The sequence below is a fragment of the Alligator sinensis genome, unplaced genomic scaffold, assembly GCF_000455745.1.
Source record: "Alligator sinensis unplaced genomic scaffold, ASM45574v1 scaffold970_1, whole genome shotgun sequence".
Taxonomy (NCBI): Eukaryota; Metazoa; Chordata; order Crocodylia; family Alligatoridae; genus Alligator; species Alligator sinensis.
In genome coordinates this window covers 2,312,567-2,340,233 of record NW_005842094.1, presented here as the reverse complement: position 1 = coordinate 2,340,233, position 27,667 = coordinate 2,312,567, and the positions used below count along the sequence as shown (strand labels likewise).

Here is a 27,667-nt window from a genome sequence, read left to right as displayed (position 1 = left end):
TGGAGAGCCATCCTGCCCCCTGCTATGTTAGCTCCTAACAACAACTAACGGGCATCGGAAAAACAGTTTTGTAAATGGAAGATGCCAGCCCCTGACAAATGGAGGCAAGATGTTTATCACTTATTGGTTCAATATAATCTGGAGTGTGACCCTTTTGTTGAGAGCTTAGCCCTCAAGCAGGTATGCAGGACCAAGTCTTACCTAAAGAAGTTTTAATATAAGGACATAGGACAATGTGAACAGAGACACCAGGGCTTGATGTGCACAAGCAGGTGAGAATTGCAGAGAGGGCTCTTGAGAGACAAGGCCCTGCTATTCAGGCAGGTGCAACTCACAGGCTGAAACATCTGTTTATTTTAAACATATAAAAAAGCACAAGCCAGATTTCCCCAAAGCAAAACAGAAATGCCAGTTAAATGACAGTTAATAAAAATCAGTAAAAAAACATCTTATACATGCAGTGAAGTACCTGTCTTGGACAGTGTCAGGCCCCCAGCCCAGCAAGACACTGCAAATCCCGTAGGAGTCCCGTAGGAGGCACTTTGCCCTTATACCTGAAACCAGGCTACGTTCTGCATTAACAAGTAATTAAACTGGACCTCACCCCAACTCTGTGGGTTTGGGGGAGGAATCCAGACAGCAGTTAGAGACTTCAGACGGTAGGAGCAGCTGCAGAAGCCGAGGCCAGGACCTGTACCCACTGGCTCCCTGTCCATCCTCACAATTTCTGCACTTCAGCTCCACCCCAGGCTTGTAAAACTTCCTCTCCCTGCCTTACCCCATGCTTTCCAGGTTCCCCTTGCCCATCACTGTCCTTTCCATTCAGCTAATCCTCTCCAAAAATTCTGGAACAAATGTGACATTTGCTGCCATCGTGTTTGCTCTGCTTGTGTTCCCTGCTCCTTCACACGCCCCGCACCTGTTTCACCTTTTCACGCTGCAGCTCATTGGGACACAACTTGAGTTGTGCAGCACCTGGCACAAAGGAGCCCCATTTGTGGATGGCCCTTAGCAACTGCCACACTGAACAGGATTAATCATTAACAAAACCATGGGTCACGCACCCAGGGTGTGTAGACCCCAGCTACAGACTAGAGCTCATTGCCTCCTGATCCTAAAACTCAAGAGTATCCCTTCCCCAGAATCAAAGATAATCTTGCTGCCTGCACTAACTGTTGGTGCCTCCTCTGTGACCTCCCAAAAAGAGAGCGCATTAATATGGACTTGCAAAAGTCTCCTGCAGGCTGGCCAGTATACTACAGACTAACAGTGCAGCATTTAGTGAATAGAATAAGACAGGCAAGTTCTGTGCCATAATCTTTAAGAGAGAAGCTCTCCCTCTTTCCCCCCACCCCCAGTCCTGCACCAGCTGCTGCATGGATCACGACGTTCATTTTGCCAGGAGGAAGCCTGTGTCCGCCCCGCCAGGGTGCCCAGCACTCCCCTGCAGCAACAGTTGAAGAATGATTAGCATTCCCCGATATGCAGCCCTGTGGGCACTTCCATCTGTTTCCTTTGCTCTACCAAAGCAGACTCCCACTATGTAGTATCTAAGTGGTGGCTGGTCCTTTCGTTCCCTGCAGCCAAACAGACCAGACTGCCAGGCCAAAGCTCACATTTGCACATTCAATTAGACAGAAGTGAGCTCTGACCCACACAAGCAACAAAATGTGAGCCACCACCACAGGGCGGGGAGAAGTCAAGTCAGCTGCAGAAAGAACGGTGGATGCATTTGGGCATGACCGAGAACTCAACCTACGCTGCCTCCCAAAATCAAACTTTGCCTTTACTAGAATTTGGGGCTTGCTGACTGCCCTAAATCCCCAGCAAGTCTACTATAAGCATGGAGTCACCCCACTTCGGCCAGCTGGAGCAAGGCTGATGCCCAGATGAAGGTGTACGTAGGCATCTCCATGTTGTCAGCTCAGTCCATTCAGCACCTGCTGCTCTCCCAGGGAGTACTTGGCACTTTGGTGGCACACCGGCTGTAAGACCACTGTGAGAAGCTGCTTGTGGCTCAGTGGTGGCAGCTGAGGTTGGTCACCAGGTCTAACCAGAGACAGCTGCATGCATACACAGCCTTTGTCAGATTAGTTTAAGAGGATTCAAAAAGAAACACAACCACTGGAAAACGTCAGCGGGAAATGCGGAGTCCTTGATCAGACAGAGACCTGTTACCAAAGGAGGCCAGGGATGTGCTACGTGATGTCAAAGACATTGCACTTCAGTCTCTTCAGCTAAAACAACTGGATTAACTCTAGTTACACTAAAAAAGCCTTCCTCTGGCACCAAAGGGCCCAGTACACCTGGCAGAGAAGGGAAGGGAGATGAAAAACTACTCTTTGAAGTCTCTACCATCTGCCTGTCAGTTCTTCAAGGTACAAACCCAGCAAAGGTTTAAACAAAATGAAAACAAAACAATAAAACCCAAACCACTGTCTCACTGCACTTGTGGGATATTGCTTAGCTGTGCACAGAGCTTTGTGCCGGGACCTTCCCTGAAGCAGAGAGCCTGCCAGGTTCAGCAGATGTTTGTGCTCAGCATGAGTCTCTTCAGATCCAAGCTAGTCTGACAGAGGCCCTGCAGCTCCATCACTGCTACAATTGAAATCTCTTCTGGCAAATTTCTTCCAGAGCTGTAAACTTGGGTCCCAGAGTATTCAAGAAATCCACTGGCAACTCATCATCAGTCACAGGGATGGACATGCAGGAACTACATCTGTCTAGCTCTCCCTCTTCGACATATACATGAGGTTGGTACACGATTACATCATCCTCCAGGTTACTGATGTGAAAGAGCTTCTGCAAAGGAGAAAGAAAACATTCAGGCAATGAACCACCATGGAGGCTTCCCAAACTATTATGTCCTTTTGGAAGTTAAAGGGATTCTTAACAAGCAGCATGTCATCAAGGATGATACCCAGGATAATGCTGCAGAAATACGGGTACTCTCTCCCTCAGTGGTCTGAGCATTTGCTTTATTGTCAAACAGTGACAGAAACATCAGATCCACCCAAGCCTGCCCTGGAATTAGGAGCTGCAAAGTCAATTTGATCTTCCCCCACAAAGATAATGGACCTGGCCAGGAAGAAGAAATGCCAGTGCATATGCAGCAGCTCTACAGAATGGCACAGCGAAGTGGTAAGAAGAGGCTTTGAATACAAAATACAAGTTCAGAGCCAGCACAGACTGGAGCACAAGGCTGCCTGGCTTCCTAGAGCAGGCAGCACCCTGGCACCCACAGCTGGCCCATGCAGAAAGAGGTGTGTGCATCTGAGACATGCCAGCAGCCAGGTGACCTGCATGACCCAGCAAGAAGTGCTGTGATGAGACCTCTTTGGCAGGGGCTCACAGGCAGTGGTGGATGGCCACCTCTTCTCACTCCCATCCTCCTCTATGTTGCTCTCATCAAGTGGCTCAGATCGCTGTCACTGAAAACATCCTGCCTGCTCTACCTGCCTGTATATATCTCATCTCTTCCCCTGCACTTCTTATTTTGGAGGTGGGGTATGCAAGGGCTGTGTCCTTTCCTCCCTGGGCTTTCCTTCGATGCCAGTACCATTTTCTCGGAGGGTGTTATTGTCCCGAGAGGAGCTGCAGCAGAACTGCTGAATTCCCAAGGCGACTCCTGTGCTCAACAGCCATGAGCCATTTGTCAAGGGAAGGCTTCCAAAGCAGCGTTCCTTACCTCATTCAGCATTTCACCAGCTATCTCTGTAATCCTGTTGAGGAGCCTCCCAAAACTGGCATCCGATCTGGAATAAGGGATTCCCTAAAAAACAGGCATGGCCACAGAGCCTCAGCAAGGCGAATGTCTTCAGGGAAGGCTTTACATTTGTCATTCAGGTTATAAAGAAACTAATCTGCACTTACTGTACCTTTACACCCACTTCCCGGGGGGCCTGTTCATGTCTACTTAAAATGCAAGCTTGTCTAGGTAGAGACTGTCCCTTACTCTAAGTTTCTATGCTTAGCACAATGCAGCCCCCAGCCTTGGTTAGTCCTTAGGGTTATGGCAACAACCGGCTTCCCAATAACGATTCACAGTATTCTTTCTAGTGAAGTACTCCAAATATAGGTTGCCATGCTACAACCATGTAAACTGTCCTTACTTCAAGGACTAGCGAGTTAAGCAAATATGATGGAATGGGGTTCCTCCCAACACAAAATTAAAATGATATTATGCTTTATATTATTTCTAACTTTCTCTCAGATTGTTCTTGGGGCCTACCAGTGAATGTAATGCAATTATAGGCATTATATTTACATGAGGATTATGATTGTCACTTAAGTGTAACCTGAGAAACAGAAAAAGTTAGCCAAAAGGGGCCTCAAGAGGTCTAGTCTAACCCTCCGCCCAAGGCAGAAGCATCTCTGATTAAACCATCCCGATCATGTTTATCTAACTTTACATTAGTCTGTTGGCATGCTTTTAAACAAACATGAAACGATGGCACGACTGAAGTAGGGATTATTGGTTAATACTAAAGGAAAAAAAAACCCAGCACCACCAAAATCAATTGCTCAACCTGAAACATTCCTCAGAACCCTAAACTAGCTTGTAAAAATTTACTTACAGATGAACCCAGGTCATAATGTCCTTGACTCAGTTTGAGGGAGGGTGGTAATAACATTGTGTTTCCAACCTAAAATGGGGAAAAATTCAAATTTCATAATTATCTGTTCAGAAATTTTAGTTAAAAATCTGGAAAAAAAATGATTCTGAAGAGTACTCATTAGACTGTGTCAGCCTCAGAAGGTAATGGCTTGAGAAAAACAGTAATGTTTCTGGTTAGTGACAGTATGGTTATGTTCAGATTGGATTATATTAAGTTCTTTTGTTCTACGCCATGCTGCAAGCCAGCCACAACTACAGTTTTACAAAAAGAGACAGTTGCCTTTGCAAGAATTAGTGATTACCTGATCAATTTGTTTTCCTCCTTTAATTTCTGTATGCAGTATGAGTTGCATAGCATGATCTACAGCATCTGGACTAGCCTACACAGGGGTGAGATACATTAATTAGATGTACTGAGTATAGTGAATAAACAGGCTGGTACAACATTGCAAATAAAAACATAAAAGCCACTAAGATTTCTACTCCATACCTAACCATCCTGCCTTACTAATGCACACCATTAAGATAAGATGTCCAGGAAATGCCTGGAAATCCACTGGAAAGGTAGGAAAAGCATCCTGTCTGCTACCATAACCTGCACCATAAAATGCGTCATTCTTCCACCATGTTCAGCTAAGAAAGGGGACAATGTTCTGCTCAATAACAAATGAAAGGAAATAGAAGCAATACAATTAAATAGCACATCTCTAGTAGATTTGATGTCTATTGGACCTGGTAAATGCATACTGCATACCTTACCTGAGTCCAAGAGCTTCCACTTTCTGCATTGTAGTTCATCAAAGTCTGAATGCCTTCTTCAAATGGTGGGTAGACCTTTCTTTCCTTGTTTCTTGATGCACAAGTACACCAAAGTAGAACACAGGTAACCACTGAAAATAGGAGAGGAGGTCACCAGAGTTGCCATTGATACTCTAAGATACTGAGTCAGTAGTCTATCTAGTTCAATACCCCATTTCTAACAGTGGCCAGCCCCTGAAGTCTCAGAAAAATGGGCAACAGGCAATGGGCACTTGCCTGCAAATCCTAGGCAATTACTTACACAGTAACAACAGGAGAGTTGCCAAAATTGCAGCAATGGCACTACTTCCAAAGCCCACTTTCATGGGTTCAGCAATCTGCTCTGAACACGTATGCCCATCTAGGCAAAGGCAGACTCTTATATTCAGGATCTCTGTCTCAGAAAATCCTTGTCTGTCCAGAATATTGAGAGGCACTAAATAATCACCAGGTGAGAGGCTTCGCAACATTAAAAGCTCAACTGAGTCACCTGGAAAAAGAAACACAAAAATGTCTCTATTAAAAGCAACAAACAGCCTGAAAACACAGTGCTGAGGCAGATGGGTTTTCTTCCACTTGGAGTCCTTCTAAGTTACATATGCAAAGTGGGAAAACTTATCTGAAGCACCAAAAAGCAGAATGCCCAAGGACAGGTCAAGGGTGGACAATTATTTCAGCTGAAGGGCTGCTTAATGAGGTTTGGTGGGCTGTCAAGGGCCGCAAGGGTCCCCCACCCCTTGACAAGAGCCCGACCCCCTGATTGCCAACTCGGGGCTGGAAGTCCCTCCCCCTAGCCCCCTGACCTTTGCCATTGGAAGTCTCCCCCCTTACCCCCAGAAGTGCTTCTTCTGAGAAGGGGGTTTGCCATCTTGGAATCAGAAAAAGATATATATGCTAAAAATGTAACATTCTCAATAACATATTTTAATTTTATTTTTAAAAAATATTTTTGTCCTGATTTGTGTGTGTTTGCATTGTGTATATAGAAGTGATTGAATAATATCTCAAAATGCAGTCTTACTCTATTATATTGCAGGGGTGTGGAGAGATGGGAGGGTAAGGGGTTTGTGGGGGATGTGGGGAGGTGTGAGTGGCTGTGGGTGTGTGGGTATGGGATTTTTATAGAGATGTGTGGGGTGTGTGTGGGTGGATATGAGTTGGGGATGGTGGGGGGTATGTGTGGGTGTGGCAGGGTGTGGGGAGGAGGAGGGTGACTGGGGGTGTTTGTCTGGGTGCACGCGTGTGGTGGGGGGGGTGTAGCAGTGAGTGGGGCTCCCCCAGAGGTGTGCAAGTGTGTCAGGTTTGTGGAGGGGTGTGAGGGAGGGTGTGGGTGGGTGCAGTGTTTGGTGGGTGTATGATTGTGTGTAGCGGAGGGTGTGGGATTTGTGAGGTTTGTGGGGAAGGGTTTGAGGGTATGGTGTGGTGTACATGGGAGTCCCCCGCATGTGCCCCCCTGAGCTGGTCAGCTTTTCCCTTGTGCTGACCAAGTTTCTGCCCAGCACCACTGCTGCTGCCACTGCTGAGCCTGGACAGGCGAGTCCGGAGCAGGCACAGGGTGTGCAGGGTCGGGGCTGTGCACACAGGTACTGCGGGGCTGGAGCCAGTGGCAGCAGCAGGTGGAAGGAGCCACCACTGCCTGGGCTGCCTAGAAAGGCAGTCCAGCCATGGAGCCACCCCAGGCTCGCTACATGCCCAGGGGGCAGCAGGACGCGCCATGGCTAGGTGGCGCCTGGGCCAGGTGGGACCAAAGGACCCGCCATGGGCTGGACAAAGCCCCTCTATGGGCTGGTTCCAGCCTGTAGGCTGACTTTGCCCACCCCTGGGATAAGTGCACAGGTGTGTGTTGATTTGATATATAGCTACCAAGACTGCAGGTGCAAACTGGATAACCATGTGGACAAATGTGTTTAGTATGTGCTAACCTCTGGCTACTACAGCCAAAAAACAGCAGCACTTTCCAGCATGTTCAATGCTTCTATGTACTGTCTATATATATGCTATGTATTTCCACAATGTACATGTTGATAATCAGAAGAAAAGTTCAAAAGAAAAGTTTCCACCCCATCAGAATTTTTGGAGGCCTCAAAACACAAGCTTGAATGATACCAAAGTGTAGAATTTAACCCATTACATGATAACATACTGTAAGCTTTAAAGATGACTGCCATTGTGAAACAGAGGATGACAACATAAGCAAGGATTTCACAACGTTTGGAAAAAAAACTTACCAAAACGCCTTCCTAATTTCCAGTTATGCTTAACAGTGTCAGAGTTATCTGCCAGCTCAAATATGAAAGGACCGGAGTATGGATCCAAGTCATTATCCTCAGCTTTTATGATGAGGGGTATAATTCCTTCTTGGTCACAAACTTCCAAGAATGGGGCAACTAATTTTGGCATGTTATCATTAATATCAGACAGGTAAAGCAGAATGGTGCCGGTGCCAGTTTGAGGTGGAACACCTAGTCAGGAAGAAAGAGCGTGACTAAAAGAGTGCCAAGAACCAAGAGTCTGGTGTGGTTCCTCTTCCCAAATTGCGTTATTATTCAGTTAGTAAGGTGTAAAGATATTAGGATTTTCTGCACTATGATTCTTCAGTTTACGAGCAGTACTTTGTATTTCTGTCCCATCTAGCATCTCAAATGTACTTTCTGAACAATAAAAATGAATGACCCCACGATCTGCTCATACCGTCCTCACACTACCCTGGCTCCAGCATCCCCGCTTCCCAAAACAGCGGGGGTAGAGGGAGCTCTTCTCCTTGTTCATTTTCACCCTGATAGTAGGAGCTATTTTACACTTTTCATCCCCTTAGGTCACAACTTAAAGCACTTGCTCAGGAATGGTGGCATTTTTCTCTGGTTTGTGCAGGAACTTACCATCATCAACAGCATGAACAATAATGGAGTACAGACTGTTGTTCACATATGGGGATTCCCGATCAAGCTCTTTTACAGCAGTAACAAGTCCAGTGTTCTCATCGACGTTCACCCACCCGGCTGGGTCATGAACTACTCTGTATCTAAGAAAGACAAAGAGGTTCCAAAGCCCCATAATTAAAATCTCTTTGGGGGTCAAATATCATTATGAAAGACACCAAATGATGCAACAGTGGGGGTTCCCAATTTTTTGTTAGTGCTGATTTTTGGTGAAAAATGGAGAAGTCAGTAGGGACTACTTTTTTGTTTACCAGTCAAAAGGCTGCCATACAGGGTCTTCATAAAGTCCTTGTGCACTTTCAAACTTTAATAACTGAGGTTGTAGGTATGATAGAAACAATCTGTCAATGGCATTTAAAAGCAAATGTATTAGAGTTTGAGGACAACTAGAGTACACAATCCTGGATTTCAACAAAACCACCATCCATCATGATACAGTGCTCAATCCTATCTTCCAACTCCTTGAAAATGTTTCCCAATTGCTTTTAAGTTGCTGCACTAATTACATTGGTGATCCTAGCCCTAAGTTCCACCAAATAATGTGGTTTTGACAAGTCAACTACACTTTTTAACATGCACCCATAAAAATAAGTCCAACGGTGACAGGTCAGGTGAATGAGGCGGCCAAGCAATTGGTCCACCTCTGCCTAGCTACTTCTCTGGGAAAAAGTCATTTAGGAACTGTCGTACATTCAGAGCGTAGTGGCACAGCGCTCCATCTTACTTAAGACTAAATTTGTTATTACTTATGAAGTCTAGCATTGTGTACTCTAGTTGTCCTAAAACTTTAATAAATTTGCTTTTAAATGCCGTTTACAGATTGTTTCTATCATACCTACAACCTAAGTTAGTAAAGTTTAAAAGTGCACAAGGACATTCTGAAGACCCTGTATAGGCAGTATTCCACCTGCTAATAATATGGCTTATCCCTCATCCCTCACCTGGAAGAACAACTGCTAGGGCAAGAAGGTAATTTAACTTCCATACCAGTTCAATCAGAAGAGAGTCATCAAAAGGTGCCATAATTTTGTTTATGAGCTCAATTCTGTGCCCATACTGTGGGCTAAATAATGTCCTTAGCATTTTTAGCAAAACTCCCTTTGGAAAACAAGAGACACTTTATTCAAGCAAGGATGGCAAAATCAGGCCCTTTGCTGCAGAAGTAGGACCACCCATTTTTTGCTCAAGTCTAAAAGCATTCAGTTAATCTGAAGCTCCAGCATCCTTACAACAGCAGCACTAGGAGGTTTTCTTGCTGATGATGAAAAAGCTCACTGTGCTTCTTAATGCCTTCCCCAGCCGAGATGTACAGTGTCTCCACTCACTTCATCTTATTTGGCACCACGTCTGAATCCACTGCAGTGTATTTTCCAAGTTTCGTCCCGGGCTTCACGCCTTCGTCTTTTCGAAGAATAAGTTTGGGAGGGTCAAATTGAGGAGCATCATTTCTATCTACTACGCTGACACTCACAGATGCAGTGATGGGCGTGACAGGATGGCTCCACTTCTTGCTTGCATTGCATGTAAAAAAAGGCTGCTCATTTACAGCAGAAATGACAAGTCTCCTCTGTATAGCACCTTCATAGTCCAAAGGCTGCAAACCCCAAACAGAAACTTCCATTAGTGATCATGACTTTTTTTCTCTCTCTGTAAACAAGAGAAGATGTTTCCACATTGCAGCAGCTCAAATTATTGATGTAGCTATAGCATCCCAGGTTTAGTCAATACTCTTACCTTAATAACACTTAAAATCCCTTCATTTGTTTCAGGATCAGTCTCAATCATGAACTCTTCCTTTTCATTGCCTTGCACTATGTTGTACTTTGCCCTCCATGCAGGTGTATAAGGAGAATCTAGATCTTTCACCTGGAGCCTCAGCACACCTGGCTGTTCTTTGCCTTCTGGAATTTGCAGCTCATACTGAAAGAAAAAAATGGATTGTTTCAGCACTGTCTAATCAGGAAGCATTGCATTCATCTAGCCAGGCAGGCCAGGTTCTGCATCACGGTTGCAATGCCAGGTCCTTCTGATCTGCTTCATACAGAAGCCTTGGGCATCTGCAATGGTTCTAGCAGCTCCCGGTCCCACTCTTTGCCAGACCCTCTTCATCAATAAAAAGGAGGTGCTGTGAATACCCAAGGCTAGGTGATCTCTGTTCAATCAGATTTCAATTAAAGGACTCAGAGAGACTGGTAGAATCTTTTTCAGTCTTAACTTATGTAAGATAACTGCCATCATTTGGGCTCCTGAGTCTCATTTCCTCCTCACCCCAACCCCTCCACCTCCATTCGGCCTCAATCTTTAAACACTAAGTAAAGGATAACACTGGTACCTGGTAGACTAGAGAAATCACCACTGCTACTAGGGGCATAGCTGTTAGATTTCATAGATTTCATAGACATTAGGGCTGGAAGGGACCTCGGAAGATCATCGAGTCCAGCCCCCTGCCCAAAGGGCAGGAAGTCAGCTGGGGTCATAGGATCCCAGCAAGATAAGCATCCAGTTTGCTTTTGAGGGTGTTCAATGTAGGTGTTTGAACCACCTCCGGTGGCAGGCTGTTCCAGACCTTGGGGGCTTGGACAGTAAAGAAATTCTTCCTTATGTCCAGCCTGAAACGGTCTTGTAGTAGTTTATGACCATTCGACCTAGTCGTCATCCCTTGGGGCGCTCTGGTGACCAAACGTTCCCCCAGATACTGGTGGTCACCCCTGATAAACTTGTAGGTGGCCATCAGATCACCCCTGAGCCTGCGCTTTTCCAGGCTAAAGAGCCCCAGGGCTCTCAGCCTGTCATCGTAGGGTCTGCTTCCCTGACCTCTGATCATGCGCGTGGCTCTTCTCTGGACTCTCTCAAGCTTCTCCACATCCTTTTTGAGTTGTGGAGCCCAAAACTGGACACAGTACTCCAGCTGCGGCCTCACTAAGGCCGAGTACAGGGGGAGAATGACGTCCCGGGATTTGCTTGAGAAGCATCTATGGATGCAAGCCAGCGTTTTGGTCGCTTTACTAGCCGCCGCATCGCATTGCAGGCTCATGTTCATCTTGTGGTCAATGATGACCCCCAAGTCTCTTTCTTCCACAGTGCTAGTCAACATAGCACTGCCGAGCCTATAAGGATGCTGCGGGTTTTTCTTCCCAAGGTGGAGAACCTTGCATTTATTGGCGTTGAACACCATCAGATTCTCATCCGCCCACTTGCTGAGCCTGTCCAGGTCAGCCTGGATCACCCGCCTGTCTTCTGGTGTGGATGCTTCGCCCCAAAGTTTGGGTAGTTCCTGGGGGAGTAGGACCACTTGGGTGGTTTGCCCCAAAGTTAGTGTGGGCTTCATCCCCCCAAAGCCCAAACCTTGCCTTTAAACCTGCTAGGCCAAATGCATATAACCTTGTCCTACCAACCTCTAGCAAACTCTCGGACCACAGCTGAATACCCCTTCGGGTTTGAAACTTAAGCCAGAGGTTTGTTTTGTGCAATGTGTGACAAATACTGCCAAGAAGAAACATTTTCTTATAGTCTGTGGTTTCAGTCCTTTTTGCCAAAACTAACAATGAAGTCTCCCACCTTTCTACGCTTGAACTTGCAAGTTACAAAACCAGTTTTAATCTTTTGTTACACGGATGGAAAATATTTGTTGGGCTACAACCTTCAAATCCTGTGCCTGTTCACAAGCTGATTTGTCAGCTCTTGTCCCACTAATAAATAAATAGAAAAGGCTGTGATGAAGGATAGCATGCTCCCTAGAGATCGAGAGAGAGGTGGGTGGTTACAACTGCATTCACTTCAGGTCAAAGCCAGGACTCCTTTCTCCAACAGAGAATCTTTGTTTCCCTGAGAAGTCAGGAAGGCTGCATCCCGAGGAGAGGTCTGGTTCTCCTTGGTTCTTGGAGCTCCTCTGCCTCTCGGCACGAGGTCCGGCAAAGGTAGGATTCAACAAACAGTTAAGAGCTCAGGCTCTAAGGTGCGTTGTAAAACTCTAGTAACATTCAGCCTGTGCTCCAAAAAGTTATAATAAGCAGCCTAATTCAACCAATACATTGGAGTAGAAGGAAAAAGTGGTAGGAATGGCCTGATCCTGACTATGAAACCAAACCACACAAGTGGTCCTACTCCCCCAGGAACTACCCCAGGCTTTTTAGCACTTTCATGTAGAAATGGCACTAATCAACACCTTTTAGAAGCCAGTTTCAGTTCCTAGGAGCCACTAAATTTACAGCTGACAACGCCCAGGCACTGCTGTTGTGGCCTTCAAAAGGGTTTTTTCCCTTCCTGACTCAGTGCTCTTTAATCCAGACCCCACATTCAAACACGTTTGGGCCTGATTTAATAAGACGCCAAGAGCTTCTAATTTCACCAGTGCGTGCCCTCAACACTTTGCACAACTGAATGTGCTCCTTTGCAGGAGACTCAGTAAAGTAGCTCTACTTTCTTCTCACTTTTTCCTTAAGAAACACAGGCAGGTAGTTGTTTTCTGAATCTTCAACAGCAACGTTAACTATTGCTGTGGACGACATCCGTGGGCTTCCATGGTCTCTGGCTTCAATCAGGAGTTGGAAAGAGCTGGCAGCCTGGAAAAACAAAACAGTTCAGGTTCAGAAACAATGACTTCATTTTTCTGATCATTGCTACAATGCTGATCCTTTCAACCAGTCATACCTCTGAGAGCCCCACTGCCCCACAGACTAAAGATGCCCATGGCAAGTAAGCACCCACACAATAAATAAAAGAATGCAATATGTACTTTACCGCATAATTTAGGCATCCTGAAATATGTATCAGCCCACTGGTAGGATCAATAGTAAATCTGGGCTCATCTGAGAGCGGCGTTTGCTTAGTGAGGTAATAGGCCACTCTAGAGTTATCAGTGCGTTGTTCATCTTTGTCAAAGGCTGTCATTTGGAGTACTGGCTCATCTAAGATGAAAAATCAAGGCATTTATTACAAGTGCTCAGTACTGATGTGGGCTACTCAGGCCTAGCAATGGCCCTTATCATGTTCCACCACTTCCCTGCCTCACCATCCGCTTGTCTGACAGAGACGTCCTCTCAATCCCTCCACAATGTGCCTCTTCAAGTGAGCTGACATTTGCCTCTGCAGCTCCTGCCTCTTCTCCCCCCATGCTAATTACCTCTATAATCATGCTTAACTACCTCTCCGGGGAGACCGGCCTGTATCTAATACTGTACCAAATAAGGATATGCTAGAGGCTGTAAAACAGAGGGACAGTGGAAAAAACCCTGCTCACACCCTGTTCACTCTCCCTTTTGGTATCCACTCTCTGTCACAGGATACTGGGTGCACCTATGGTCTGATCCACTAAATGGCAGTTCTTATGTAGTCACTGGATTTCAGTGTTTCTGGAAATAAATGGTTCATCAGTTTTTAATCCAGGCGTGCTGTCCATCAGCCTTGAAGAAACTAACCCCACCACCGGGTGCTCCCATCACTGCTACCGCTGAGCACATCTCTCTACATTTCTGTTTGTTCATCATCTGTAAAGATACAAAGGCCTGGTTCTATAATGTAAGGTGCTGTATACACCTTACAGCTCCCAGCTCATAGCTCTGAAGTTTGCCCCTTAAAAAGCTGGTTAAAGGGCCTACGCGGAGCCCTGGAGAATGAAAGACAATCATGCTGTACTGAGGACTGTAAAAGGAATGGGATATGGATTACATCTATGGAGGTCTTATTCTCACTATAAATAGTCTTGAGGACTATTTATTCTCACTGAAGTCAATAGGTGTTTTTCCAGTGCCACTGCACATATTTTCTTATAGTCTTATAGTCTTGAGGAGCATATGACCCACAACTATTTCCAACCTGAATCAACCCTGCCTACTTCCCATCTCATAGGTTCTCTCTTTATTCTCTTTATGACCTCTCCATTTTTTGTACTGTCATTGACTTCTGAACCTTGTGACAGGTAAAAGACCTAAGAGCTTTGAAGAGCTACCGTCCCTGTCCGGTCTCCTTTTAGAGTCAATGTAAGCAAAAACTTTAGGGTTAAAGTGCATTTGCACCAAGATGTTTAAGGGAAGCATTCATTATAAAGCTCGTCTAAACTTGAAAGAGACTCTACTTTAAGACTCATTCTTGGCAACACCATTCAGAGTCAGATTAAAGGCAACTCCACCAAAAATACGTCATTCCCTCTTTTCTTGCATTTTTCATATAAGTATGAATTTCAGACTGATTATCTCTTTGGTTAATGTAACAACACTGAAGTCACAAGGGGTGACTGAGGGAGAGATTTACAATATCCCTGCACATCCTGGCAGGTTTTGGATGAGATTGAAGTCATATTACTTATAGTAGCAAGCAATATACCTAGGAGCAACTGTTTACAGAAACAGCACCCTCAAGACTAACCGGGAATATATATTACGGTATATGACTTCTGACTCAAACAGGAATGGGATGTTGTTCATTGAGTCCCTGAACCAATCTATGTTTGCCTACAATCCAGGGAGAAGAAAAGCAATTTAAAATATAGCCAGGAATAAGCCAATGATGTCCCTTATACATCTACTTACCTGCACTGTGATTTTCTTTTATCATAACATTATATTCTGCCATAGGAAACTCAGGTGCATTATCATTAATATCTTTAATCTTAATTCTGAAGAATAAAGATGTGTCTATTTTTTCACCAGTCTTCTTGTTTGTAACATCAAAACGTATCTAAAATGCACACCGATGAAGACAGCAAGTTAAATTTCAGAAGCAGGCAGGACACATTTTGCTGTGTCCTGTTTCAATTATAACCTGATAATGCCTTTGTTTTGCTTCACCAACAAATAATAAAGTTACTCCACTTGGCTAAGTAAGCATGGTTCGGTTATCCTTTGAACTGAGAATAAAAAGTGAATGCTTCATACATTTTGTAAAAACTGAAAATGCAGCTGTGTGCACTTCAGAAAAGCCACAGACAAGGGAATACAGCTCTTTCATGGGCTAGATTTTTTACCCTAGTTTCTAATCATATGGACTCAGTTTTGATCATGCAACAATTTTGTTCATACCTACCCAAAGCAAGCAAAGAGTTTTTAAGAACTTTAACAGCAAATACAGTTTAAAGAGCTCTTATGCTGGCTCTTAATACATATTTAAAATGAGAGAGATGGGAATAAGGAACAAGCAATAAAAAGTGGGAAAATATCAGTAATCATGACTTGCATGATGCACTGAATTTGCTCTAGCTAAATTTGTGGCCCTTGTAGGTTTCCTTTCCATGAACACTTGAGTGATTAAGTTTTGAACTCCCATTTGCAGACATTCGTGGACTGAAACAAATAGCTTGAACTTCTGTCCTGACGTGTTCACATGTTCATCTCATCAGGAAAAAGATTTAATCTGGTTAACCCAGACGGCAGAATTCTGTCCAGAAAGCACCATGAAATACTGAACATCCAGAAGGGAAACTGCTACGAGGCAGCTGCAATCTACAGAAGACACCTGCGAGCAGATACATAATCCAAACTGTTTGTTCAGTTTGCCCAATAATAAAGTGCTCCCTCTTAGGCTGTGTCCAGATGTGCGTGGACATTTGGTTTCCTGGAGACAACTACCGGGTGCTCACCTTGCACCGCTGCTAGTTGTCCCCGAGGAATGCCTGTGCCACGTGCGCACTGGCACATGGCAAATTACCTTGGGTGGGGTAGGGGAGACTGGGACCAGCACTGGGTTGGCCCCAGCAGCCTTACCTGGGGACCTGTGGGCCTCCCAGAGCTGCAGCCACAGTGCTCCTGCCACGTGAAGCCTGGCTGGCAGCCGAGGGTGGCTCTGGCCAGCCTTCAGGCAGCGCATACTGCCGCTGCATGCATCACTCCGCTTTTTTTTCTCCCCGGTTTTTTTTTTTTTTGACCCCTGGATATCCAAGGGTCAAAAAAACCCCTCCATGCTGCTGCCTTGCAATGCAGAGAGCAATGGAACGTGCAGAATGTGGCACCGCACGGCCGCGCTCATCTGGACGGGGCCTTATAGGGCAGCCTTTTGACTACCCTAACGCAAGCTCATCATAAGTCTTCAACTCCTTCGATAATCATCATGGACACTTCATATATGCCACAGCAGAAGCTTGCCTCCAGTATCAAAGCAACAGCACTGTAGTACTGACAGTATTCAGAGTTTTGTTTTTACAATGCAGTTTTTTGGCTTCTATGCCTGTAAACTATCTTGATATTTTGAACAAGTCTACTATGAACCAGATCACACCTTTAGGGTGTGATCTGGTTCATAGTACAGTCATTGTAACTACAGAAAGAGTAAAAAAAAAAGCTAAGCTTTGACACTGATTGATGTTTAAATAATCCAGTCATCTGTATAGGCACCATTGGCTATACAAATATTATAGCAACTCAAAGGTAGAAACAAATATAGACTTGAAATTATTATTGCAATTTTTCTTTCATGTGAAATATTTAGCACTAGGAGAACAATTCAGAGGTTCCATGCGTTTGTTCTATCAAACTATACTTACCAAAAAAGAGGAGTTTCTCTCTCTATCAATGCTGCGATGTACATATATGTGCCCATCGGCATCATTTTTTATACTGAACAACCCAATGTCTGGGTACAAATCTACTCCAGGTCCACTGATTAGATATGCTGCGAAATGGTGGATTGTATTGTTATTGAACAGCTACAAAAGAAACAGAATAGTAGTGAAAATTTGGTCACATTAGAAGGATGAAGTTTCAACACCAAATTCAAAGGTTTTAAAGAGATACCATCAAAATGTTAAGATAATGTATTGATTTGATGCACTCTGTAATCATGGTTGTGTGCCTCCCATTTGGAGAATGAATGAATGATGTATGGGTTAATTTTTAGGTATTTTGCCTGGAATAGAAAAATCTTAACAGTAGTGATCAAGGCCTTGATATTAAGACCGTGATACCAATTGATAGAAAGACAATTCAGTTGGGCTCTAATGAAGGCCTACTACAGAAATGGTTCAAAAGAGCAGTCGTAACAAACTGATATGTTAAAGAACAACAGGTCACCAGCTCAGGATGATACACACGCACGTCCTGAACCAGCTTAACAAAAAAATATCTGAGCTGCTATCAACCATCTATTGCATCTCATTAGAATCAGTGGCTAGACTAATACACCTGTCTTTAAAAGAGGCACCGGGAGCAACAATTACTGAGCCGCAAACATCACATCAGTACCCATGAAATTGGTTGAAACCACAATTAAAAACAGAATTGAAAAACCACAATTAAAAACAAATGCCTAAATGAATCCACTAGGGAAGACTAGGCCTGTTCCTGTTAGAAACCTCTCCCCTTGAATTCTTTGAATGTGTCCAGAGATAGCAAGTAAAAGGGAAGTAACAGTTGATTTGGACTTTGCTCAAAGTCTCTCGCACAAGGCTATTAAAAAAGTAAGTAGCCCTGGGTCAGATGTGAAGTCCCGTTACAGATGAGAAACAAAAGATTCTTGTTAAGTAGGAGAAGGCATATACAAATACAGGCTTAATTCCCTGTGGATTTTCTTCCCTATATAAACCTCAATGCCTTAGGAATTAATGGTTAGGAAGACACTTTTTCCTGGGCAAATATGTGATTGCTACAAATCCCACACCACACAGGACGGGATTAAGGAGCAACTATGGCTTCAAACAGCCCTGCCCTACCACACCTGTAAGGAAGCATGTCAGACCTATGGCAAAGGCCCTAAATGGAGGGCAGGGGAGGGCAGGTATCTGCTCCTTGGCTCCTGGGGAGGTGGGCAGAAGTGCTTCGCTGGCCGTTAGGCCCACCTGTGCTTCCCTTTGAGGGACAGGAGGACCTAATGGAAAACTAGAAACCTGCTGGCAGCACTGAGTTGTGCCATGGCCTGTCGGAAGCTCTGAGAAAAAAAAAGAGTCATGCCACGCTCTTGTAATCTTTGTTTCTTCTTGATCTTTGACTGCCCTGGGAGACGTGGGCTCCCACAGACCTATCCAGAGGGCTGTGACTTCTATATGCAGACTTTTGCTTAAGACTGGAGCCTAGGTGATTGTGGGGCTCTGGCAGAGCCCAAAGGGTTGCTTTGGGGGATAGCTGGACACAAGTTCATTACAGAATTGTGCATTGCAGGGTTTCTTAACCTTCCCCAAAAGCAACTGGGGTGGGAAACTGTCAGGGATGAAATATTGGACTGCTTATTGGAGCTATCCTGATCTAGCCTGTATTTCTGTCTGATACGATGTGAAAAGAAGACACTCTGAATCTTTAAAAAGAGCATGTTCCACAGTAAGCAAATATAGTGGTGCTAATTCTCTGCCACTTCAGCCACTGATTTTGTAAGGACCTCCTCATATGACAGAGAAAAGTGGGCAAAATTCTCATTTAAAATGTGTGTTTTATGATGGTGTTGTGTGTTTGGTGTCTGCTTTTGGTTTCATGGGGTTTTCTGGTTTGTTTTTAATTACCTCTCCAACAAGTTTGGGAAATGGTCCTTTGTCCTCCTCCTGAAGCTCCATAGTGGTGATAACCCATGCCCTCTTTGTGCGCCGGAGAGGACGTAGACTGTCTGATCGATAAAGCTCTGATGCCTGTTAGGTAGAACAGTACATTAGTGACACAAAACTCACATACTCTAGTTTCTTACTGCAGAATACTTCTCTTGACACAGGATTTAATCAGAAAAGCAAAATTTAGATATAACCAAATGTGAAATTGTAATAAACCTAGTGTTGAGTTAAAGTTATCAATAGACCTAAGATTAGAATTGATCATTTCCTGACTCCCCACTCCCCCTCTCCATTCCTATTACCCCAGCCTAATATTCAGTACAACAGACAAAATGAGGGAAGTGATTTATCAGCTTACTATGCAATACCCCCACTAGTGAGACCTGGCCTTTTCCCAAATATACAAATTAACAGACACAGGCATAATAATGTTGGTAATGATAATAATACCATATAATTTAATAGCAAATTCTGAAGAAAGTAGATTATATCATAATTTATAATGTTATTATAAAGCTAAGTATTAAATTAAAATCTAAATATATTATAAATGGCGATCAACACTATTTTTCCTTGATACATCCAGAGTCATGTTGCAAGATGAACAAAACAATTTACCACCATCAGAATGCAGGGTTCCTACAGAGAACTGCATTACATGATCCTGAGCAGAAATGTATTTAGCGTAGTTTTATTTCTTTTCACTCAACTTCAGACTGCCGCATTGCATTTAGCTTCTTAAAAGATGGCGCTGAAACATTTTCACTTCACTGTGACTGGTGCCTTTGCTTAGTCTATGTTACTAACAGACAGTAACTCTAAATCACATGATCTATCCCTACAGTGATTATCGCTTTGTCTTTGTACTGCAGTAAGCATTGGGACATTTGAACACAGAATATTATATGAAAAATATGCTGGGGCGGGTTAGGTTGATTTTGCAGGAAACTGCAGACAGTGCAACAATGCAATAAACAACAATGCAATGCAAAGCAATAAGCAGCTTTTTGCAGTTTCCACAGAAATTGTGAATTAAGTAGACCGCTAGTGATAAAGGCTTTTGATACATGCATTATAACTAATTCTGCCTCATCCTTCTCACTTCCTGGTGACTGGTGACTTGTAAGTAAACCAAGCTGAAGTTTACCTATCTTTCCAATCCTGACTTCAGAGATCTCATTTACGAAATAACTTGAATTACAAACCTCATTGGTAAGTTCTCGGGTGACATCCTCCTTCTCATAAGGCAAGCTGCTGGCACAAGTAACCTTATAAAACAAAATGGTGACAATTAGGAGAATAGTGATTACAAAATGTTAATGAGACGTGAGCTTGCCCAACAGAAGGCATGTGCCCTTATCACCTGAAAACAAGTTCAAAGAACAACTGGCTCAAGTACTTACCAGATATATATGAGTATAAAACTGGTTGATAAAATATGCTTTTCTCTGTACAGAAGTTAGAAGTGTTAATGTCAGCTTATTGTAGTCTTTCTGCATTATTACTACCCCATGCCCAATTCCATACTTAGCTTTTACTTAGCTAACGTTCCCAGCCCAAACCACCATTAGAAAATGCAAAGATCCTGATACACAAGGCCAATCTTGTGCAACTCAGAGATCAACTGTTTCTCTACTTTCTATCTCTAAGTTAATTAAGTTGCTTTTACTGTTGTTCCTGAAAGAAATCAGTGGCCACATCCAGAAGTGTGCAGCCATGCGGCATATGGTGCCATAGACATGTCTGTGGTGCCACATACTGCACATTCAACTGTTCTCTGCACTGCAAGGTAGTAACGCGGGGGGGTGGTTGTTGACCCTGGGATATCCACAGGTCAAAAACCCCATGCATAAACAAGCAGAGCAGCACAAGCAGTGGCAGCACAAGATGTCCCACTGCTAACTGACTCCGGGGAGCCAAACGTCCATGCTCATGTGGACACGGCCACTGGGTGCATCTAAGTGTGCAATTAGCATGCAGAAATAAACTTTGGCGCAGTTAGCTCTGGAGTTTATTTCTCCCAGGCACAGCATTTACATGTGCACCTGAGACTGTAGCATATTGAGCCAGGGTGGAGCAGGCCCAGGCTGGCAAAGGGCCAGGAGGGTCAGCCTGCCAGCCTAGGGCCACTTTGATCCATGAGGAAGAACTGACTGGGGAACGAGGGTGCTACCGTATGGGGGCTAGCTGGCAGGCAACCCCCACACTGTAGCCCCATCATGCCCCAGCCAGTCCCAGTCACCATCTACACATGCACGTGCATTTCGGTGCACTAATGACTGTGCTGTAGGATAATACTTCTCCTGGACAGTACCATCCTACAGAGGAATTAATTAATTTACTGTGCCCTAATATGCGTGCACGTGTAAACGGTGACACTTTAGTGTGGAGCTAATTAGTCAGCTCTGCAGTAAAGCACATGTGTAGATGCACCCACTGGGTGTGTCTATATGTTCATTAATGCTTAGTAGTTACTGCACATTCAGTTTAGTACTTGTTAATCAAGTACCAAATAAATGTGTAGAAACTAGAGTTACTGCGCACTAGCACCGGCGAATGCCTTTTTAGTGATGCTACTGTGCAATAGCCTAATAATACTGCCCAGTAGTGTATTAGCACTGTCCATGCTACAACACACTACTGCACAGTGTTATGAGGCTACTGCACATTAAGTATCTCATGTAGACGCACCCACTGAGTAGGATAGTTTTCCGAAGCACTCAAGTTGGCCTACCATTGCCAACTGAGGTTGGTATAATGGGGGACAGAAAGAGTCCGGTGCTATTCAGCTTAACATCCCTCAACTTCACTTGGTCTGAGGTTGACTCCTTGAAAGAGGAAAGGAATCTGAAAGGTTGCAATGAGAGAGAGTACCTAAATCCTTTAGGCTCCTCTAGAAACTGAAAATCTACAATACAAAATATTGCCAGCGTAGCATAAAAGATTTCTGTTGGGCATCCAGTGGGGTTATATCTTCAGCAAATAAGAAGCAAATATCTTCTTTCCAGGCACTAGTTGTAACCACAAAACTGGAATCTAATTTGGTGCCTACAAAGTGACCTGCAAGAGTAGCTTCACTCCTTGTGCCATCAATTTAACACTGTGCTTCAGTTGTAGATAAAGCGTTGTGATTACACCTTGTGCCAACACAAGAGATTATCCTTTCAAAAGTTTTCTTGCCATACTAAGTTAAATAAGGAAGGATACCGTTTTCTATTGACATAGGGTAGGTATGTTTCTAGAAAGCGGCTGTGAGGAGTGCCGGGAGCAAGGAGTACTGCTCTCCTGGATCTCATCTGGTGTCAGCTTCTCTCTGTTTTCCTGTATTGTTATTGCTCTGCATTTGTTTTGCAGATTGTTATTACCTTAACGTTTTCCCAACTGAAGCCCCTACAAGTACAAGGATGTGCAAAGCTACTCCTGTATAACTAAATGGTCAGCGATCTCCGGTTCCCCCTTTTACATCCAGGGGCTCGCAAACGCAGGTAAGAATCTAGCTTTTGGAACATGCCGGCTTGCTCCAAAAAACACATACTCTCAAAGCACGTAGAAAGGACCAGCCTGAATGGTTCTTTCTATAAGTTATTTGGTTCAAAAAGGACGTTTTTGCGAATGGAAATGTATTTGCATTACAATGGATTTTTCAGGCATTCTTTAATGATGCTTTAATGATGGCTGGAATCAGTCAAGCTATAGTGATTTATGTGCACTGAGCATCTGGTCCGGGACTCCAGAGAGGTAAAATGTTTCTCTCCATTTCCCCTGCTCCCGTGCCCCACCTCTGCCCCCGCTCCCCCGCTCTCCTGAAAGGTGCTTTAAGGAAAAAAACTGAACAGTGCTGAAACTGAGAGCTGAACAAATTGCAGAGCTCTGATCAATAATAGGGTACAAGGTAGGAACTTACTTCAGTGGCATTTACTGTGCCATTACCAGACTGGCTGTTAAGGAGAGCTCCCGCCGTGAACAGAAACCTGGAAGTACTTTTCATAGCATAACAGGAAACATTTTCTAACAGTACACTGTGAAACCTATTATATCAGCCAATTCTGACAATGTGGCTGGCATGGAGATAGTAAGGAGCTATGTTTGATCAGAGCCTAAAAAAAAAAAAAAGGCTGAGAAGCCAAATACTTGATCTTAGATGTTCAACAAAACGAGAATCTTAGAGAAATATTGCTGTCATAAGGAAGAGCTAAACCTTAGAGTCATATTTGGCAGAGAAGGAAATACGGAAATTAAAAATAAGTAAATTATTCTTTTGCAAAGTGAGAGGAAATGTATTACAATTCAGTGGTGGCTGAAAGGCTTGTAGTCTTCCTAGACACAACTAGATCTGACTAAGCTCACCTTGCATTAGAAGTTGACTTCAGGTCATACGCATCTCTCAGGTTTGGGAGTAAGTAAAGAAAGGAGAAATGATTTAGTTGCTACATATTAGGGGAATTTCCATGCTGAACAAGAATCAATGTGCGCTACAAGAATATTACAATAAATAGAGGAAATGAAAGGGAGGATAACAGAGTTAAAAAAAAGGAGACTGTATTTGAAGAATCCAGACTTTAGACTTCATAAATTCTATTTTGAGCCCAGAGGAAGAGTTTCTATATGATCAGTTTAGCAGATCCTCAGCATGCACTTGACTTTCCTGTGCCTCTGTATTAGCCCAGCTATCTCTTATTTTTATTAGTTATAAGGGGCATAGGTTGTAGCTGTGTTGGACTAAGGACATAGGCACACAAGGTTCTTTGGGTGACTCTGATATCTTGTACTAAACCAACTTAAATGGCTGGGGGGTGAAATTTTTAGCAAGCTTTTAGGTTTAAAACCCCTTGGTCAGGCTGAGGAAGTCTCTGCAGTTGGTGTGTTCTCTTCCAGCTATTTAAGTTGGTCTAAAAAAGATATCAGATTGACCCAAAGAACCTTATCTGCCTTTCATCTGTTATTGCATTTGACTTGGGACTATGACCTTCCAGGGCAAGATTGTCCGTTCAAGGATATGTCTACCGTTGGTGTTTACAAATGTTTTCTCTTTCTTTCTCAAGCTTCTTTTTTTTCCCTTAAGGAGTCTTTGCCATTTTATACAACTGCCTTTCCAAAAATGTCCCCCAGAGAAAAATTGAAGCAAAGCTAAATGAGGATTACTTGGCTGGATAAATTCTGCCAGGATCAGGGCCATTCAAATACTTTTTTAAAGACCTAGCTCTTATTCCCCCGCCAGAAGAACACTTTGTGCTATGCTTGAGCCTAAAATAGCTAGAGGAATTGCACTACCTTTATAAATATTTTACTATCATTTGAGACATTAAGGGAAAGATCCATTTGAGGAAGTGTGATTTAAGAAAAGCTCATTTCATCTTGTATGTTATAACTTTTTAGCATTAGCCAGTTTTCAAGGCAACTGCAGAGCTGATTTGTGTATGCAGCCACCACAATATACATATAAATTTGGCAGCTGCACGTCCATGTGACTAGAACCGTCATTTGGCCATGATAGTGCTAACAAAGTTTGTAATTTTACACGTATTTAGCGTAAGCCACTTAAATGTGTATAGCTGGGCAGATGTTGAAGTCTGACTAAAGTGCACATTAAGTGCACGAATGCATATATAAAGCCGGTGCATGTTTACCTTGACTTTTGGGTACAGAAAGATTGATTACACATAGAAATTAGTGTCTGAATAGACATTATTTTCATGAGTTTTGCCATGGCAATTGCAGGACAATCCTCTTGCACTCCTACATAGTCCTGGCAATCATTCATGCAAGCAGTGGGATCAGTACTGTCCTAACTATTGTGTGTAGCAAGACTATTCATATTGTTTTGAGGATAAGCACTCACAGGGCACAGGGCACAGGGCACAGACAGAAATTACGTTTGTCATGTAATCAGCCCCCTGAAAGTACTCTACAGCCACGCCGTGACACATGTGCACAGCTGCAGAGCGCTTTTAAAGTGGCCGATCCTACAACAAATTAACCCTCATCAAAGGAGGGATCAGATGAAGGCGCTCCACTTTGGAGTGCCGTAGGGAATTTGTGCTCCCTAGGGTTAATCTAGTGCAGGATTGGGCCTGTCTGCAGGAAGGCAGGGTGGATAGGGGAGGGGGAGCAAGCTGCTGGCTAGGGTTTGCCTGGCCTGAGCTGGAGGGGGCGTGGATTGGAGCCCCCCCAACCTTGCAGCCCCCATCAGCCCCACCCCCCTCCTGCTCAGGCCAAAAAAACCTGCTCAGGCCAAGCTTATTCTTTTGACTCAGAAGGAACATGCAGTTGTCAGTTTAATCTCATCAACCCACAATTGCAACCATTCCCTGGAGAACCCGAGTTCTAGCGACTAACAAGACGGAAATAAAAAATCCTAGCTCATATAAGCCCATATGAATTTTAGTGGTCTTTTTTAATTCTTCAAAACAAAGTGGCATCAAATACAGGTCAGGAATGAAGGGCAAGACTCCTGGTTGGTATAAACTGGCATCGCTCAAATGACTTCGGTAAAGCTCTTAGTAGTGGCTTAGGATCTGTTCCAGATTGCAATCTATCGATTGCCATCTTAAAATTTTTCTTAAGTTACAGAGCAAACACTCAGTTAAGAAAATAGGTTAAAAATGTAGCCACTCACAGGGTGGTAAGTAGAGCTGGGAGAATGGCATGAAAATTACACTGAAACAGTGGTACTTATTTAAATCGGGTTGGATTTGGCACCTGTTCGGAGGGAGGCAGATCAAGACTTGAATGGTACCTTCAGCTTCAGAGAGAGTCCTGTCTATCTGACACAAGTCTGCAGTTTGTACTGAAGATACAGCTCCTATCATCCTCCATTTTACTGGAGTCTGGATTGGAGACACTGACCCACTATTTTCTTCACTTGCTAAGCCAGCTACACTCTGGGGAGGGCAATCAGGCCAATATGATAAACTCTGCCAGAGACTGAAGTTGTCTTTTAGACTTCTTAGCTCCCCTTTCAAGGGGCTTAACATTTTGCCATAGCACATAGCTTACGGTGGCACAGTAGGCCAAAATGGCACATGCTTGGGATAACAGGAGAGACTGTATTTTGGGCAAAGCTTCAGGGACAGTAAGGTAGATATATTCTTAACTTGAGGCCAGTCCAACAGAACGGAGCCCCTTACTTCAAGAGACTGAGTGACTTGTTTATCAAGATCAATTCATTTTGGAGGTTCCCTGGAGGAGGGTCTGGATAATGCCAAACCTTTGATCTGCTGATAAGAATTACTTGCTGATAAGCAAAAAATGCAGGGTTCAATCCCCCTCTGAGCGAAGGGAGCTTAAAACCTGGATCTGCTGCTCCCTGAACAAGTACTTCGGTGTTTAAGGCATTGAACTAAAACACAGAAGGACCCACTGCGTCCTTCGGTTTTACTAGCAAGTGCCCGTACAGGTGAGCAGGGTGCATCTAGTTCACTGCATGGAGGTTCGTGGAGTCCGAATTGGTGCGGGAGTGCCAAAAACAGGAGTTAGGCAGCTGTACAACTAGCACTTCAGCTGTACAGCGCGACAGGAGTCTGTCCCAGGCATCTGCCGTGCAGGACAAGCGTACCAGCAAATCCTTAAATGCAGCTCCTACTTGATACAGCTTCTACTCTGACAGGTCATAATGGAAGGAATAACACACCCCCCAACCTGCCTATTTAACAGTCAAGTTTATGGCCTCTCCCTGCACCTGTCTAGAAGCTGGATCCTGGAGAAAGACTTTGAGTGAAGCAAATGCACAAACCCCAGTGAGGATGGACCACAACTTTAATACCTAGACCACAGATGCAAAGACCACTGCCTATCATATTGATCAACATAGCTTAACTGGTTTCCTTGCACTCACATGTCGGTCTGTCTATATTCCCTTCTCCCCATCATTTTATATTTGGACTACAGGATCTCTGTGGCATCCTTTTGTTCTGCTGTTCATGCAGCACCAGGCACAATGGAGCCCTAGCCCATGACTGAGACTCCTTTACACCACGGTAGTAATTTTGTGATGCTCATTCACCTTACAAGGCAGGAAGGGACTCTGGCTATAAAGGATATAGCCCCTTCCAAGAGGGTGAAGCAAGCCTGATGCCTCTGCGCAGCCGGGAGCACCAAAGCACAGAAAGGAGACTAGTGACAGGGAGTGGGGATTAATGACAGGGAGGGGAGACTAATGACGGGGAGCGGGGACTAGTGACGGGGAGAGGAGACTAGTGACAGGGAGCAGGGACTAGTGATAGGGAGCAGGGGCTAGTGACAGAGAGAGGAGACTAGTGATGGGGAGAGGAGACTAGTGATGGGGAGAGAAAACTAGTGACAGAGAGAAGGGACTAGTGCCAGGGAGCAGGTACTAGTGATGGGGAGCGGGGACTAGTGACGGGGAGAAGGGACTAGTGATGGGGAGAGGAGACTAGTGACGGGGAGCGGGGATTAGTGACGGGGAGAGGAGACTAGTGACGGGGAGCGGGGATTAGTGATGGGGAGAAGGGACTAGTGAGCCGGGGGAGTCTGAAGTCAAGTAGACCAAAGGAAATTGGCACCCCAAGCCCCCTCTACAAGTATCATGCAATTAACTGGTTGATGGGACAAGGGCAATCATATGAAAGCGCAGGTCGTGGGGTCCTGGCTGCCAGGATCCCAGGCTCAGAAACGAGGCCCCGGGACCCAGGTGCCACCAGGTCCCGGCGGCGTTGGCCCCTGCCTCTTCCCAGTGCAAGGGGAGCAGGGGATCGGGCTCCCCATCCACGGGCAAGAAGGCATCTCGCGTGCAACCCTCCCATCGCAACGCGCCCACGCCCGTGCACTTGCCCTTGCACGCCCCGGGGACGCGGGGACGAGCCCGCACCTACCGCCGGCGGCAGCAGAACCAGC

The 27,667-nt window shown here is 44.5% G+C and overlaps 1 protein-coding gene across 4 annotated transcripts in view; it reads right to left on the bottom strand.

Annotated features, from left to right (window-relative positions):
* Positions 1-264: 264 nt before the first annotated feature.
* Positions 265-27,667, bottom strand: part of CDH26 (cadherin 26) — a 36,015-nt gene continuing 8,612 nt past the window's right edge. The window contains exons 1-17 of one of the 4 annotated variants that reach the window (XM_025204716.1): positions 23,162-27,661; positions 20,020-20,082; positions 18,773-18,895; positions 16,829-16,990; positions 14,883-15,030; positions 13,096-13,262; positions 12,786-12,917; positions 10,090-10,275; positions 9,681-9,949; positions 8,296-8,438; positions 7,645-7,878; positions 5,679-5,906; positions 5,378-5,508; positions 4,921-4,998; positions 4,578-4,646; positions 3,689-3,772; positions 266-2,802 (exon numbers count right to left, since the gene is read on the bottom strand). In XM_025204716.1, coding sequence (XP_025060501.1) covers positions 2,599-2,802; positions 3,689-3,772; positions 4,578-4,646; positions 4,921-4,998; positions 5,378-5,508; positions 5,679-5,906; positions 7,645-7,878; positions 8,296-8,438; positions 9,681-9,949; positions 10,090-10,275; positions 12,786-12,917; positions 13,096-13,262; positions 14,883-15,030; positions 16,829-16,990; positions 18,773-18,823 — 2,286 coding nt within the window. In that variant the 5' untranslated portion in view covers positions 18,824-18,895; positions 20,020-20,082; positions 23,162-27,661 and the 3' untranslated portion in view covers positions 266-2,598. Of the gene's footprint in view, positions 2,803-3,688; positions 3,773-4,577; positions 4,647-4,920; positions 4,999-5,108; positions 5,252-5,372; positions 5,509-5,678; positions 5,907-7,644; positions 7,879-8,295; positions 8,439-9,680; positions 9,950-10,089; positions 10,276-12,785; positions 12,918-13,095; positions 13,263-14,882; positions 15,031-16,828; positions 16,991-18,772; positions 18,896-20,019; positions 20,083-23,161; positions 27,662-27,667 lie in introns of those variants that run through there. The other 3 variants (XM_025204715.1, XR_003094208.1, XR_003094209.1) reach the window with 3 other exon arrangements.